This window comes from Oncorhynchus gorbuscha, linkage group LG01 (assembly GCF_021184085.1).
Source record: "Oncorhynchus gorbuscha isolate QuinsamMale2020 ecotype Even-year linkage group LG01, OgorEven_v1.0, whole genome shotgun sequence".
Classification (NCBI taxonomy): Eukaryota; Metazoa; Chordata; class Actinopteri; order Salmoniformes; family Salmonidae; genus Oncorhynchus; species Oncorhynchus gorbuscha.
This window is the reverse complement of record NC_060173.1, coordinates 2,675,468-2,693,599: the sequence shown is the minus strand read 5'-3', so window position 1 is coordinate 2,693,599 and position 18,132 is coordinate 2,675,468. Positions and strand designations below refer to the sequence as shown.

Here is an 18,132-nt window from a genome sequence, read left to right as displayed (position 1 = left end):
ATATTTCTGGACTTGTAAATTGATAATACCCATTGATTCTTGAAGAATATCACTTATAAATTCCTAATGAGCTGAGTTCAACTGTCGTAGCCCATCACAACCCAGAATATAAGATTGTTTTATTCCATTGTTGGTAAACAACATAATTGTTAACAAAAACTGTATAGCCTCAAAACATAATAAAAACTATCATTTTGATATCATGGACGGTCAGTTCTTAAATCCATGGCCTGTCTATGAACTTGAGAGTGGTTACATTTCTCCAACCCCATTCTTCAGCTTTTTGCCAAAACACTGGCAGGGTGGCCATTTTGTTATTGTTTGAATTGCAGATTGCCCCTTTTAATAGTAACCGTTATGTAATGAATACATTCTTTATTAAATACTATGTGTACTGTTTCCCTAGTTACACAATGACACACTTGACAATATGAAATAAAACAGGAAAGACAATGACTTCATGCTTCTTCATCAGTTTAATAGGTTTGCATTATGTCTATGATAGTGTAGGTAGAGAGAAAGGACATGCAGTTCATGAAAGTAGCCTATATGATAATGAGACAGACCCTATTGGTTCCCTTTAGATAAAACTATTGAATATTCCATGCAGGTAAATAAGAACACTTCAAAAGACTTCATTCGTCAAGGCCTAATCTAAGTGGTTCTTCTTGTCACACTCAGAGTCATGGCAGCCACACTTATCAATGTAAATGTAGGACTGCATGATCTTCTTCCCATCAGGGCAGACCATCTCCACCTTCCTCTCACTGGTAGACATCTCTTGACAGCAGGAGCAGGAGTGCATCAGGGTGTTTTTCTCTGCAGAGTACCTAGCAAACAGGACACACAAACAACACTGTTAGAAACAGTACCACATTTATTCTGCTATAGGTCAACTTCCATTGAATTCTCACCCTTCAATCCAATTCCCCCCGTACACATTTCTGCAAAACTCAAATGCATCTTGCGTTTGTTTCTGTGTGCTTTTCGGCGTGTGTTTGTGTTCTTATTTAGAGTTTGTACTCACATAGAAGATGTTCCACAGGATCCCCCGCAGGCTGAGATTTCCACCGGCACAGAGGACCTGCAGTTATTCACCTCAAGGTAGGTGGTGGTGTTCTTCACATCACAGTGACTGATTAAAGTGCCTGTGGAGGTAGACAGAGTTAAGGAGGACATTTTAAAGTGATGAGTTTCCCCCTTCCTATGTAAAGATGGACTAAAGATGAGCAACTTGAAACAGTACATCACATCTGTATTCACTTTCATCTACAGTAACTCAACGTTGATTTATTGCGTCATAAGAGGTCAGGCTCATAAGATGTTAGGCTCATAAGAGGATTTATATTCATAAGAGGTTATATTCAAAAGAGGTTATGTTCATAAGAGGTCAGGTTCATAAGTGGTCAGGCTCATAAGAGTTCAGGTTCATAAGTGGTCAGGTTCATAAGTGGTCAGGTTCATAAGTGGTCAGGTTCATATGTTTGACTCGTAGATCTGACATATAAACGAAAAATACAACACAAATCATGAATATTTAGAAATGAATCATTATATTGTTTTAACTTACAGGTTGTGCAACATCCATTTGCATCAGTTTTCTCAGTTCCCTGTGAAAAAGAATAGTGTACAGCTCAATTTGGATATGACTAGTTACAGTCTAATGAGCTAGAGAACACAGTATAGCTGTTATATTGGAAAACTATGATCATCTATGAATATGTTACTCAGGTGTAAATTCAATTTAACCTCCAAGTTACTATCAAATGAAGCAAGCAGTATATTTAGGAATAGTTACTTTACTTCAAACAAACACATTCAACCAGTTTCCTCATCTACTTACAGGGACACAGTCCTCTGGACGGAACACTGGGCATTCCAATTTGGATTCCACAATGATGAACTGGTTGTTTGTCTTCGTGCATTCATACTTCACACAGCGGTCACTAGGGGGCGACCAAAACTTCCCAAGCTGTCAAGTAGCAAGAAAATAAATGTTGGTAATTTAATACTGTACGTTATAAAAACTTAAATGAATAAGAGTTGATCAATTATTTATAAACTTTTGAGAAATATCTACATCATTATTTGAAAATGTAAACAAACATTACATTCTTAAGCATTTACACCTTTAACATTTATGAGGATTTCTAAGCAATTATATGTTCTCATTATTGATGTCATTCGTCCCTTTGACATTTCACAAAGATATCTGATATTAAAAATCATCTAATTTGGGTGCATTATCTCATCAATGTCACCTGAATGATGTGAGACGTGGTATCTGGGAGACCGACAACACAGTCCTTCTGTACACACGTTCCACAACATTTCTCAGGTACGACTTCATACTCATAACCCTGGAGGAGAATCAACATGGTGACATCATTAGGGGATTTCTTTCCTATAAACCTGGAATATTATACTGTATAGCCAACCATGTAAAATGGTTCACTTCTGTTAAACCGAGTTCGCAAATTATCCCGAGTACAGTACCGTTGGGCAGGTGGTGTAACAGTTGATTTGGGCACACTCAACAACATATAGCTTGGAGACTGGATCCTTTTTAGGACCGCACTTGCACTCCTCACAGGTGCCGTTGGGAACATTTTCACCAAGCTGGAGAATGAGAGTTAGTGTCATGCACTGAAGCAACAATTCAGCCTGGGGCCACAGTGGCTCTCAGGATTACTTAAAGGGGCAATCTATAATTGGAACATCAATATTTAGGTTTATTTTATACAAAATGTACAAATGATTTATTGTCATACGGCTCTGAGTGATATCAAAGAAGTGTCACTTCTCACCGTGTATTCAGTATTGTTGTGGACACAAACAGGTTTGGGCACTGAAAGAACACACAATAAAAGGGTCAGACAATGGTTGAGGCATAACAGTTGTTGAACGGTTAAGTTAGTCACAATTCCTGCACCATGTTACCATCATGTCACCTGCACCATGTTACCATCATGACACCTGCTCCATGTTACCATCATGACACCTGCACCATGTTACCATCATGACACCTCCACCATGTTACCATCATGACACCTGCTACATGTTACCATCATGACACCTGCACCATGTTACCATCATGACACCTGCACCATGTTACCATTATGACACCTGCTCCATGTTACCATCATGACACCTGCACCATGTTACCATCATGACACCTGCACCATGTTACCATCATGACACCTGCACCATGTTACCATCATGACACCTGCACCATGTTACCATCATGACACCTGCACCATGTTACCATCATGACACCTCCACCATGTTACCATCATGACACCTGCACCATGTTACCATCATGACACCTGCACCATGTTACCATCATGACACCTGCACCATGTTACCATCATGTCAGTTGCACCATGTTACCATCATGACACCTGCACCATGTTACCATCATGACACCTGCACCATGTTACCATCATGTCAGTTGCACCATGTTACCATCATGACACCTGCTCCATGTTCATGATAATATTTACATTCATCCTGGGCTTAATAATTAGCTCCAGGTTGAAGTTAAAGTCTAAGTACATGATATGTTTGAGTGAGCGCTGTGCCTTTCCACATTCTTGGAATAGAAATATGAAGTCACTGTTTTATCACTTTACAAAGTTTTTAAATTATGGTGCATGATGATGGTCCACTGACAGGGTCCAATAACATGGTTCAATGACAGGGTCCAATAACAGGGTCCAATAACATGGTCCAATGACATGGTTCAATGACAGGGTCCAATAACAGGGTCCAATGACATGGTTCAATGACAGGGTCCAATAACAGGGTCCAATGACAGGGTCCAATGACATGGTCCAATAACATGGTCCAATGACATGGTCCAATGACAGGGTCCAATAACAGGGTCCAATAACAGGGTCCAATGACATGGTCCAATAACATGGTCCACTGACATGGTCCAATGACATGGTTCAATGACAGGGTCCAATGACAGGGTCCAATGACAGGGTCCAATGACATGGTCCAATAACATGGTCCAATGACATGGTCCAATGACAGGGTCCAATAACAGGGTCCAATAACAGGGTCCAATGACATGGTTCAATGACAGGGTCCAATAACAGGGTCCAATGACAGGGTCCAATGACATGGTCCAATAACATGGTCCAATGACATGGTCCAATGACAGGGTCCAATAACAGGGTCCAATAACAGGGTCCAATGACATGGTCCAATAACATGGTCCACTGACATGGTCCAATGACATGGTTCAATGACAGGGTCCAATGACAGGGTCCAATGACAGGGTCCAATGACATGGTCCAATAACATGGTCCAATGACATGGTCCAATGACAGGGTCCAATAACAGGGTCCAATAACAGGGTCCATTGATAGGGTCCATTAACATGGTCTTCTATGAGTTTTCTTTGTTGTTACTTTTAAGGTTGGAATCAACATGCAGAACCTCCAGCGGAAAGAGAGGTAAGAAACCATTGGTCCTCCAGCTCAGGGACAAGAGATACTAATCACAGTCCCGTGATTATGTCAAAGAGTTATGGCACATTTATGAACCCTTTATAAAGCACGTTATAGATGCTTTGTAACACATTTATGTAGTGCTTATGAAGGCTTTATGAAGTAGCTAGAATGAAGAGCTGTTTGGTGCTAACATTCCACTCCTTGTCATATGCCAAACATTTAGCACAAGCAGACTTGTACCCGAGTTACCTGGTAGCACGTTAAGGTGCCTCTCTATCCTGTCTCTACTCACCACATGTATTTTTCTGACAGCAGTCCACCGTCTCGTTGACCAACACCTCACCGTACTTCTTACAGGTAACAATTTCTTGGGGCGGACATTTCACTGGTTCACACTGGACACTCATTGTGTCAGCATTACACGTGCACTTCTGGCAGTTACTGTACCAAGTCTCACCAAACTGTTGGGACAAAACAAACACTGTTAGCAGAGACTTCAAATTTATTAAGACGAGGACTGGCCACCCGTCAGAGCTTGGTTCCTCTCTTGGTTTATTCCTAGGTTTCTGCCTTCTAGGGAGTTTTTCCTAGCCACTGTCTTTCTGCCTCTGCATTGCTTGCTCTTTGAGTTTTAGGCTGGGTATGTGTAAAGGCTTTGTTGCTGCTGCTGATGAAAAAAGGGCTTTATCAAATACATTTGATTGATTGATAATAACATTAGGGCTCCAGCCTCTTCAGGGCTGGACAACTTACAATCCCCAATGAAACTAGTAAACTGATTAAAATAATGGGGGTTCTTTACAGAACCTTTTTGTGGGCCATCATGTGAAGTGAGCAGTTGAACCATTTCTTCTGACAGATTCATTGTGGTATACATCCACATTATTACCTGTTTGGGTTTTCCATCAGGTCCTGTGCATCCTTGAAGGGAAAATAAGATGTTAGGTCATAAATGGTGGTACTTTGAGACACAATTAAACAATGTATTCCTCAAACTGACACATCCTTACCACAGTCACGAACACAGGTGTCAGAGAATGTGTTGAACAAGATGGTACCCTCAGGGCAGAAACAGCCCTCCATGAATGAGTCACATACAACGTCACGGCTCATTTGTGCTCCTTGACATGGATGCACATATTTGTCATTGTATCTAAGACAAGAAAAAACATTTTTTTACAGACTAGAAACCTTGGTATAGAATGGAAACCTTTAAGAATGCATGTCCATTAGGTAGAGGTATAAGATAATGAGATGGGAATGAGACAAGATGGGAATGAAATGGGAATGAGAATGAGATGGAAATTAGATGAGAATGAGATGAGATTGGAATGAGATGAGATGGGAATGAGATGAGAATGGGAATGAGATGGGAATGAAATGTGTTGGCAATGACAGGAGATGGGAATTAGGATGTAATGAGAATCAGATGAGATGAGAATGAGATGAGAATGAGATGAGAATGAGATGAGATGAGAATGAGATGAGAATCAGATGAGATGAGAATGAGATGAGAATGAGATGAGAATGAGATGAGAATGAGATGAGAATGAGATGAGAATGAGATGAGAATGAGATTGAAATGAGTTGAGAATGAAATGAGAATGAGATAAGATGGGAATGAGTTGAGAATGAAATGAGAATGAGATGAGAATGAAATGAGATGGGAATGAGATGGGAATGAGATTGAAATGAGTTGAGAGTGAGATGGGAATGAGATGAGATGGTAATGAGATGAGAACAAGATGGGAATGAGATGGGAATGAAATGGGAATGAGATAAGATGGGAATGAGATGAGATGGAATGAGATGGGAATGAGAATGTAATGAGTATCAGATTAGATGGGAATGAGATGAGATTGAGAATGAGATGAGATGGGAATGAGATGGATACCTTGAATTGCATGTTGGCTGGATAGTAGAGCCACATGCCTTATACACTTTGGTCTTAGGGCATGTCAGATCTATATCATGGTCAAGATGGAATGAAAGACAAAACAGCATGTACACAATTTGTAAATGCAGGTTGTCAAAATACAAATAATTAATGTAAATCGTAAAGTTATTAGAATTATTTAAAATCGTATTAACATCTATCCTGCATTCGAAATTGGAAACTATTCCCTACTTAGATCACTACTTATGGCCGGAGCCTGGTCAAAAGCAGTGCACTATGTAGGGAATAGGATCCCATTGGGGACACAGGTCTTATTGGATATGAAAGTCCTTCCCTACCACATGTTCCATTAGTTGATTTCCTCCAGTCGATACAGACTCCAGCTGCTGCACACCTCACAGCGTAGGTTTCCAGGCTGGAGCAGCCGATTGAGATATTTGGCATGTTGCAGACATCAAACTTACAGGCCTCGAAGAAGGGTTGTTGTGGGATAACATCATGGCATTGCTTAAAGACCCTTCCAAAATAAAGAACCCATTTAAGTTATTATATCGGCCTAACCCAAATGGGGCATTTAACATGTCACAACAGATCACTTACAAATATTGATTACTGTATGCCTAACACGCTTCATTATTTGTGAAGCATCTATGAAGTTCCTATGAATATGACATATTTTATACGGCATAAACAGTCTGTAAGTTAAGTTTGGTTCTAAGTTTTGGAACAACAACCCTTGACTTTACTAGAGAGTTTACAGACTTGTATGTAAACAGTGTCATAGCAACCTCAATCAGATTCCCTTGTCTTTGTAATATAGCTGTCTCTTTGTGTTATTACAAGGTTACACGTCTTACAGGCTAAGTATGATGTCACAGATTGTCTTTCCTGACGGGCAGGTTAGAGGCGTGGGGGTAGGTAGGATAATGGGTTGCCGTTCACAGTAGGGTTTTTATCATCAGGAATCTTCCATTTATGAGCCATCCCAGGACATGATGGGTCAATCTTTCCAGTCGGTAATCTGCAATCGTTTTTCCTGATATTGTCACAGGTACCTTTATAAAGGCACAATAAATATGGGAATGAGAGAAAACAAAAGTTATTTTAGGTCAGAAACTGCTGCTCCTAACTTTAAGCCTACCTACAGTATCTTTTAATTGGTTTTTCTATCATTGTAACTGTACAGTGAACTTTAATGCCATGGAAATGCAAAAACACACAACAAAATAACATTAAATCATTGCAACAAATGTTCAGTTTACTCACAGAGTACTACAAGCTGTTCATCTGATTCATACTTAAAGTGTTTTTGGTCTACACAATGGATGCATCCCAAATGGGACCCTATTCTCCCTGGTTAAAAGGAGTGAACTACAATGGGACCCTATTCCCCCTGGTTAAAAGGAGTGCACTACAATGGGACCCTATTCTCCCTGGTTAAAAGGAGTGCACTACAATGGGACCCTATTCCCCCTGGTTAAAAGGAGTGCACTACAATGGGACCCTATTCCCCCTGGTTAAAAGGAGTGCACTACAATGGGACCCTATTCCCCCTGGTTAAAAGGAGTGCACTACAATGGGACCCTATTCCCCATGGTTAAAAGGAGTGCACTACAATGGGACCCTATTCCCCCTGGTTAAAAGGAGTGCACTACAATGGGACCCTATTCCCCCTGGTTAAAAGGAGTGCACTACAATGGGACCCTATTCCCCCTGGTTAAAAGGAGTGCACTACAATGGGACCCTATTCCCCTGGTTAAAAGGAGTGCACTACAATGGGACCCTATTCCCCCTGGTTAAAAGGAGTGCACTACAATGGGACCCTATTCCCCTGGTTAAAAGGAGTGCACTACAATGGGACCCTATTCCCCCTGGTTAAAAGGAGTGCACTACAATGGGACCCTATTCCTCCTGGTTAAAAGGAATGTACTACAATGGGACCCTATTCCCCCTGGTTAAAAGGAGTGCACTACAATGGGACCCTATTCCCCCTGGTTAAAAGGAGTGCACTACAATGGGACCCTATTCCCCTGGTTAAAAGGAGTGCACTACAATGGGACCCTATTCCCCTGGTTAAAAGGAGTGCACTACAATGGGACCCTATTCCCCCTGGTTAAAAGGAGTGCACTACAATGGCACCCTATTCCTCCTGGTTAAAAGGAATGTACTACAATGGGACCCTATTCCCCCTGGTTAAAAGGAGTGCACTACAATGGGACCCTATTCCCCTGGTTAAAAGGAGTGCACTACAATGGGACCCTATTCCCCCTGGTTAAAAGTAGTGCACTATAATGGGACCCTATTCCCCTGGTTAAAAGGAGTGCACTACAATGGGACCCTATTCCCCCTGGTTAAAAGGAGTGCACTACAATGGGACCCTATCCCCCCTGGTTAAAAGGATTGCACTACATTTGGAACAGTGTGCCATTTGGGATGCAGTAAAGCCTAAATACTTACCACACTGCCCCTCTGTGTTGTTGTGGAATAGGGAGTCTGGCAGGGTTACACTGAACATAAGGGACTTAAACATCACTGTTGCTTTAATGGCAGGGATCGGTAGTGGGTTCGATCCCCGGGACCACCCATACGTAGAATGTATGCACACATGACCGTAAGTCGCTTTGGATAAAAGCGTCTGCTAAATGGCATATATTATTATTATTACCCCAGTGCTGGTGATCATGAGGTCTTCATTAGAAAAGTTTGGGAAGATCTGATTTCCATTGATGTAAACCTTGTGTATGATAAGGAAAACATTACATTACGAATGAGAATAGAGAACAGAATAACATTACAATAATGTAGATAAGATATGAACGGTTTCCTGAACTAAATTAAGTCACAAGGAGAGTTGGTTGTCTGTTAATAATTTGTCAATATAATGAAATTCTTTGAAATGTCATGGGAATGTTTCAGATACCTTGATGATGCTTTTGAGTTAATGTGATGGCATCATCAAAGTGGTTAACCAATATGTAATGTTGCTAAATAACTATTTGTAACTACTGTAGTGTAGTACTGCAAATTACATTTGTCGTAGTGGGCAAGATCAGATATCCCTATTAATCAATACCCCCATGTTACAAAAAGTAAATAAGTAAATAATAGATTTCAAAATATGAAGCTAGATTATTTTAAGTCTTAAAGTGGTATGAGAATGTCTATCTCAAATAATGTCTGTATCAAATAATATCTATATCAAAGGATGTCTATATCAAAAAATGTCTGTTTCAAATAATGTCTGTATCAAATAATGTCTGTATCAAATAATGTCTGTATCAAATAATGTCTGGGGGTGGACCGGGGCATTGTAAGAGGAAATTATGGTTGAAATGATTAATTATGTATACATTATTGATTAGAACCATTTATTCTAATACTATTATGTTATGGTATGAAAAGTAAAAGTTATTGGTTAAGCTGTTACTGAAAATGTAAGCAGAAAGAATTAATTGTCTGTCCCTCTTGGGAAGTTTAAGGGCTATGGATGAGATAGCTTTTCGGACAGATAAGAATGTTTTGGTTGGATTCCATTAGTGGAGAGATGCTAGTGGTTGGAATGTAGTTTTATGGGAGGAGCAGGAAGATAGTACCAGACCTAATAAACAATGGGCTCTTGTGAGAATCGGAGAGAGGGTGGGAAACTGATGATGTCATGTTCTGTTTATAACCTGTGGAAAAATGTGTATGCGTTAGTACACTCTGGAATAAAACGCTCTTACCTGGCTTTTAAGACTGGTCTCGATCTACTTCATGCATAATTAATGAACTTACACCTCATTGATTAATTAGAAACGAGTGCAAAATTGGTTTTGGCAATAAAACATAAAGGAATTTAGAATTCCTCTATCAATTTGGTCCTTCAAGTGCGGGATCTAAATATCTCTCACTGTGCCTGGACGTAGTACGCTGGAAAACGTGCACGGACGAGTTTTTGACTCGTTTTACTAAAGACCTGACCTCTGAATTGAGGTTAAAATTGAAACAGGCCTCACAGAGGACAGAGAGGGTGACTAGATTCAAACAAACAATGTTTTCCCAGCCGGCAGCAGGTAAAGTAGCCTTTATTCTCGATTCTGTTGTGATTTGAGCTATTTAATTGATGTTCTGAAATTTTCAGAAATCATCAATAATGGGGGCCTTGCTATTCCCACAGGGTATGTATGACCATCATACACTGGGTTTTGTATAACCGATATACACTGAAGCAGGTTCGAAAATAACCTGTGGTAAGGTGCACTACCGTAAATAAACTAAACTTAATCATGAGAGGTAAAAACTCCCGAGATTAAGACGGGATATTAAATAGGTACTGGGGGATAGGACGGTGATCTTGTAAAAATACTAGGCGTGGGGAGACGGCAAGAATGCGCAAGATAACTGGAATAGTGGCAGCATTGATCACCGTTCCGATTCAACTAATACTGAGAGCTAAACTTAATCATGAGAGATTAAGACAGATAAGGAAGGATTGTTTAGCCGAATAAGGAGGAGAGGGTAACTTAAATCTAAAGAAATTAGATAAAAGCCATATCTATAGACATGACAGTTCCATGCGAGAGGGAAGTTTAACAATTAGTGGCGTGAGATAACGATTATTAGCATTCTTTAAAAGCCCTCTGACACAACCGGAAAATAAGATTTTAACTAGGGCTTTACAAACCCTAGGGTTATGGTTGTAAGGTTAGACCTAATATTTGTTTTCAAAAGTCAAAACTATTGGTAAGATTTCCATAAAAGAGCTAAACTTAATCATGAGAGATTAAGACAGATAAGGAAGGATTGTTTAGCCGAATAAGGAGGAGAGGGTAACTTAAATCTAAAGAAATTAGATAAAAGCCATATCTATAGACATGACAGTTCCATGCGAGAGGGAAGTTTAACAATTAGTGGCGTGAGATAACGATTATTAGCATTCTTTAAAAGCCCTCTGACACAACCGGAAAATAAGATTTTAACTAGGGCTTTACAAACCCTGGGCTTATGGTTGTAAGGTTAGACCTAATATTTGTTTTCAAAAGTCAAAGCTATTGGTAAGATTTCCATAAAAGAGCTAAACTTAATCGTGAGAAACGCACCCGCCCGAGATTAAGACGGGATATTAAATAAGGTACTGGGAAGTAGGACTGTAATCTTGTAAAAATATTGATCATCGTTCCTATTGAACTAATACTACTGAAATATCCAAATAAAGATTTATTTTGTAATTTTTAACAAGGCAAACCAGGCAAGTCAGTTAAGAACATATTCTTATTTTCAATGACGGCCTGGGAACAGTGGGTTAACTGCCTGTTCAGGGGCAGGATGACAGATTTGTACCTTGTCAGCTCGGGGGTTTGAACTCGCAACCTTCCGGTTACTAGTCCAACACTCTAACCACTAGGCTACATAGCCAGACAGAAAAATTAAGTAATTAAGTAACGGTCAATTGCTAATTTGTAGAAAGCCACACAAAGAATTTAAAAATGATATAGAAAGGCATCTAGATTTCGGAGTAACCAATACAGATAACGGTAAGAACGAGTATATTTGCGGAGAGTCTCAGTCAATCCCATTGTGCTAGTAGGGGAGTGGTGAGCGCAGCAGTCTCACCAACGGTAATCCATGGTTCGGTTCCCGTTGAACTAAAATTGATTTTAGATCGTAATTGACCTATTTGCATGTTTTGCCTGAAAAATACGGTCGCCAGTGTTTGCAAAAGATATAACTGAACGGATATTATGCGTTCTAGATATAATTGATAAAAGAAGTCATTAAAAATTATGGCGAGACAATTTCGATGTAAAACACTATTTCGCCCAAAATGATCTGGTGGAATAATGTATTGAGATGGGAGTCGTAATTAAATAGATGTATCATAGAAGAGAGAGAGTTACCTAAAGATAAATGGAGGGGATAACGGAGAGATACGATACAATTCCAGCCTGCCCTGACGTTATGGCTATTTATGAATCAATTGACATGAGAAGTTTAACACAAAAACATGGTGCGTTTAAATGTTAGGGTATAGTAAATTGAGAAGTTCGGTTTGGTTTACTCTGATGATTAGAATTTAAAACTGAACTCAATCTGAATAGGGAATATATATTTTACAAAGGCGGGCAGATTTGTGGCTAGAGCCAGCAACGGAATTGCTAGACACTCAAATGGGGCTATATAGTGCAACGCTTTGGACTCTAAATTAGGTAAGAATAGTTTAATTGTAAAAAGTTGTGATTGTTTTTCTGATTATTGATTTTTGGTTAAGGTAACGCCAGTGAATTTGAACAAAAAGTGATGTATTCTAAAAATGATCTGATTTCCGTCCTCATTGCAGGGAACAAATAAAATGTATTATCTTAAAAGGGACAGTGCACGGTAATCACAGTTGTTTGAGTGTATGACAGTGGAAAAAATATTGTGGGACGACAATTCGAAGATAGAAAAATAAGTTACATGATACATCAAGAGATTTAAAACGAACGATGTGAAGGGATCATCAGAATTATTGGGTGTCGTTGTAGGAGTGAAAGTTTGGGTTAAGGGGATTTCCCTGTTCCCAGAGACAAGGCATTTTTAAGGCGTGCACTCACTAATGCTGGTCTGAGTTTGTAATTAGACAAGTGAATAACGTATTGGGAATAGAGTTGTAATTAAAATACTAAGTCAAAGACGAGACAGGTATTTAGAGCAAAATGGATTCTAAATGATAACAAATAGACAATTATGATTTATTCCCATCGAAAAGCTTTTATAAAATTGGCGAATTTAGAGATGTTGGTTGGGGTGGTAAATTATAATTCAGGATTTGAACAGATGTGATAAATTAGATTTGGTTAATCGATAAAGAATTATTTACAATTCATTTGAAGTCGCTACGAATTGGCAGGTTGAGCGCTTGATGATGACGTCACTAGCGAGACACTTTTGTCACCAGGGACTGGGGATAGCGGAGCATATCGTATGGCTGTTAGTGTGTGTATCTAGGTTTCGAGTATCTTTCCAGAAGTTGTTATAAAAGTGTTTTGTTTATTTGTTTACTGGTTATGGTCAATTTTAGGGGTTGATTAAACTTGAACAGTGTGTTCTGGCGGTTTTAGATAGAACTCTTTGTTCCGCGGAACGGATGAGAGTTACCCAAAATAAGTCAATTAAAGGAGCCATGAGAGAATGCGAATGCATATTTATTAAATATCGGGGATTAAATTACGGATTCCTTACACAAATGTACGACATTTGCGGCAGAGAGAAAAAGCAATGCATTGGATGATAATGTTATCGGGTTAATTGTATCTAAAGGTAGCATGGTCATTTAAGTAAACATATCCGTAGACGATGTTTAAAACTTGTGATTATTGATTTGAGTCAAAGGGGAATTATCATTAGGTTTTAGAGGCACACTCACACAGGTGACTATTTCTATTGTAAGGATAAAGGGTTCTTTATGTCTAATATGGTATGACCTTTTGACCTTATCATGACTGGCTTCTGAGGTCTGATCAGCCTCGGGGGAGAGTCATTTGTAATAATGAATGGGGTCATATTGAGTTACTAGTTTTGAGGTAAATTCATTAGAAATGAAGCAGTTTTGGTTGAGGGGTTAGAATTACTGTTTGAACCGCAAATGAGAAAGTGGTTCAGGATTCTGGCTTATAACATTAGCTGTGAAGTTGTTGAATGGGCTATTAGTGATTTGGTATTGTAACAGAGAGAAAGTCATATTTATCATTGAGAATAAATAGGGGAAGATAACATATTTTGAGCCAACAGGGCAGGGAAGAAATTGAGATATTTTTGTTTGGTTTTAACACTCGGTTACAGGAGTGTCAAAAGACGGGAGACATTACCTGCGTAATGGGGGAGGGTGTCCGTATGGGGATTACATGATAACCAACTTGGGACAGTTCTGGGACTGGAGAAGAGGATATCCTTATAGCATTAGGGGATACCACAAAGGTGGATAGGTTTTCCATGATATGGGGGAAACCTGGGAGCACTGTTGAACTTTGTAAAGGTGATGAAATCCTACTAACCATCAAAACTATTAAGCTCTCTGATGCAGGCACTTATACCCCCGGACTACAGAGGACCGGGACAGACACGGTGGTTGTGTTTTCTATTAAGGTACTGCCAAAACCAGAGGTCCCAGACGAACCAGGACCAGACACACTCCTCTACCACCCCTGGACCGAACCTGCTACTACTGTGTTAAAAATCCCATTCAGGTAATTAATGTTAGACTATTCAGCTATTGATCAATTAGGCACGGAGACTGGTTTTGATGGTAGGGACAATTTATGGCTGTCTTATACAGAATAGACTTGCTTAGGATATGCTTCTTGCTAGTCAGGGGTGCGCCTGCAAGATGTTTGGTGAACAATGTTGCACGTATATTCCTAATAACACCAGTCCAGATGGTAGTATATCTAAGGGCCTTAATGGGCTTGATGCACTATCTGCTGGGGTGGAGGAGTCTGACTGTCCTCTTGGTTGGGAGCCTGGTTTGGTAAGTACACTGGTATGGTGGTTACTGGATTTCTGACCCTAATTCTTGTATTATTTGTTATTTATGTGATGTGCTGCTTGCATCATACCGTGTTTTAAGAAGTCTGTTACAGATGTGGTGAAGGCTTCAGGCATGATGCCTTTGCTTGATGCTCCAGTTGGAGAGGCTGAGGTGAAGCATGCTTTCAGGGGAGGATGAGACTGACTGAGGATGACCCATGTATGTTTGTTCTCCCTGTTGTGAAGGGTGGCATGGTGCCCACCTGGTGCTGGATAGGAATAGCTGAGAGGACCAGATGGGTTAGAAGAATGCTTTGTTCTGCTTTACTCTGTTTTCCATGACCAAAGTTTTATTCCACACTTTGCAACACATATTAAATCCATGTTATTGTCAGATAGAATACTGAGGGTCCCCAAGGAGAGGGCTTGTTAGTGTAGGAAGGATTTTTAATATGGTTAGCATTTATTAGATTATAAGTTTTTAAATAGTATTATATTTAACAGGAATATGGGACATCTATGATGATTTAGGATTATTGTTAGGATTAAGATAGATTGATTAAGGACTTTAGAGAAACGCCGCTCATAGACATGTTCTTTCTAAAAGAAAATCCATGAGTTTAGAAAGCCAAACAGAGAGGCATGTAATTCAAATTTGGGAATGTGAAAAACAGCCACAGGCAGGCAGAAGAGCCCTCCCCCCGCACTGCAGAGACCTTGAAGGTTGGAGAGCAGAGAAGTTTTAGAAGGGGAGCCAGGAAGAGCAAAGATAACATAGTGTGTAGATAACAGTTACTGAGTGGAGACAAAAGCGAGAATTGGACATGTGGAAAATGAAAGGGACACTCCTAAATGAAAATGTCAGACATAAGGATAATTCACTAAATCTCACCTAAGTCATTGTATAAGAATAAGGCAAGGTTGTTACCTGGGCAGAGCCAGGTAACAAAAGGGGGATGGGTAAATAGTGTTCTAGAATAGGATGTGACCTAAGGGATAATTAACTAATATAAAAAAATAGCTAATTGGTTTGACGAATAAGAAACTGTTTTATTAACCAAACCTGTATGTCCAAGAGTTTATGACCTACAGGTGAAGACACTCAATCCAGTCCCGTGGGCCACCCGGATTCATATCGCACTGCGGGAGGGTAAGATACATTAAACCCTGTTGAACAAATAAACAGTGTTCGAGAGGAGAACTGGAATTAACAGAATTCCGGGGGCCATCTCTCGAATGAAGTAACCCTCCCTGTCCTGTCACCCCTGTTTTTGTTCATAGAAGTGAAGATGTGTCTGGCTCTTGCTGGGTGATGTGTTCTCGGGGAAAGGGTGGGGTTTCACATGGAAGCTGATCGTCTGAGCTGTCTTATCTTGGGTGACATATTCCTGATACAGCACGTCCTACTAGATATGCGGAGAGTGGTAATTTGACCCATGGTTTAGACGGTGAGGATTTTGTTCCAAAATAGAAGAGATATCGGTGCAGGTTCCCATATTGATCGTGGACACAGGTCATAGCTCATTGGGAGAGGGCTATATGAATCCACTCACCCAGTATAGAAAAAGGTAGAGTGGAGTGGCATAAGGAAATGCTTAACTCTTTAAATAAGAAATGAAAAGGATCAAGGGTTGTGATGACCAGGTCTTGGTCAACACCCTAGTACGGTTCTGGGTAGAGGAGTGTGGGTCTGTATGGTAAAGCTGCTCATGAAAGCAGGAATGCCAGATAATGACAGTTGTATTGATTTGCACTATTTATATCCCCAGGTTCCCCTTAAATCAAGACTTCCTCCCTTTACCGTGACGAGAGGTGAATATTACTGTTTGGCCAGATACAGTACACATGGGAAATACGTGGGGGAAGTTAGTACTCGCAATAGGACAGAGAATATTACCACTGACGAGACCATGTCTGATTTGACAGGCTGGTTGAACTCTGGGGATTTCAATATGTTGAAGTGGGCCAGGGCGACATCTGGTGGTTGTGCAGGGGAATGAGTTTGTGGCCAGTATTGCCGACTGATTGGACTGGTTAGGAATGCCTTTTACACTCATACAACACCAAGACATGAAGTTAGACAAACGAGAGAGAAGAGAAGCTCCATCTGGGTCTTTTGACGACAGAGTATATATTGATAACATTAGGATTCCACGAGGTGTGCCTAATGAGTTCAAGGCAAGACATCAGATACTAGCAGGATTAGAGTCAAGCATTTCCGGGGGTTCTACTCTTACAAGAGCGTGGACTGGATTGATTATAGTTATGATAATCAACAGCGCTTTAGCAGGAATACCAAAGGTGTTATTAAAGGTTTTGTAGAACAGACTGAAGCAACCAGCTGGAAGACCTGACAGAATAGAATTGCATTAGATAAAAGGGGGAAGTGGGCGTGATAATCAGGACCATGTCTTACATCCCGGGGTAACACAGCTCCGGACGAATCAGTGCCCGAAGCCTCAGCTGGTTTGACCACCCTGGCTCACGGGTTGGCAGAAAACTCTGGGGTGAATACTTCCCTGACTAATTGGTTTGATTGTACGTTTGGAAAATGGAAAAATTTTATAATCACTGTGTTATGGGCGGCATCCACCATGCATGACTGTTTTAAATTTATGCAGCTGTTGTCTAATTCCCTGTGTGCGAGGCCTTGTTTCCAGGACTCTGGAGAGATCAATGACACTACAGATGGGGCGTTATGGGCTGATTCCAGGTTCTGACCTGTGGAGGACTGAAGGCATGTCTACAGAGGAAGTGGACGAATCTGAATCTGTCATTTGTGGGGAATTTATGTTTTATGAGGCTAGTGTTGAGATGAAGGGGAATTAGATTGTAATTTGTTTCCATGATTAAACTGTTATTTTAATGAAGGTCGTGGAGAAAATCCGGAAGGAAGAGTTCTGATTCTGATGTAGGTTTAAAAACAGTTGGAGTTAAGGTTAGATTTGATTAATGATATGTGAAGAGTTGGATAAACATTTATAATAATGTTGATTTGTTGATTATGTGTCTATTCATATGATAATCTGATAAACCGTTATAATAAGGTTAGTATGAGTAGGTTGATAGCTTCATTTTTATGATATAATGTAAACTAGATGTAGGTTTTAATGTATAATATTTGATCAAAGGGAGGATTGTTAGAGGAAATTATGGTTGAAATGATTAATTATGTATACATTATTGATTAGAACCATTTATTCTAATACTATTATGTTATGGTATGAAAAGTAAAAGTTATTGGTTAAGCTGTTACTGAAAATGTAAGCAGAAATAATTAATTGTCTGTGC

General features: G+C 39.9%; 1 protein-coding gene across 1 annotated transcript; it reads right to left on the bottom strand.

The window, feature by feature from the left end:
- Positions 1-457: 457 nt before the first annotated feature.
- LOC124038143 (intestinal mucin-like protein) lies at positions 458-6,897 on the bottom strand (the record flags this gene model as incomplete). The annotated part of the gene is made up of 12 exons (XM_046353683.1): positions 458-830; positions 1,028-1,148; positions 1,571-1,610; positions 1,844-1,972; positions 2,262-2,360; positions 2,497-2,619; positions 2,808-2,848; positions 4,753-4,921; positions 5,350-5,381; positions 5,471-5,613; positions 6,355-6,424; positions 6,696-6,897. Coding segments are annotated over 12 exons (1,350 nt in total), but the record flags the coding sequence as incomplete, so codon positions are not given.
- Positions 6,898-18,132: the final 11,235 nt, after the last annotated feature.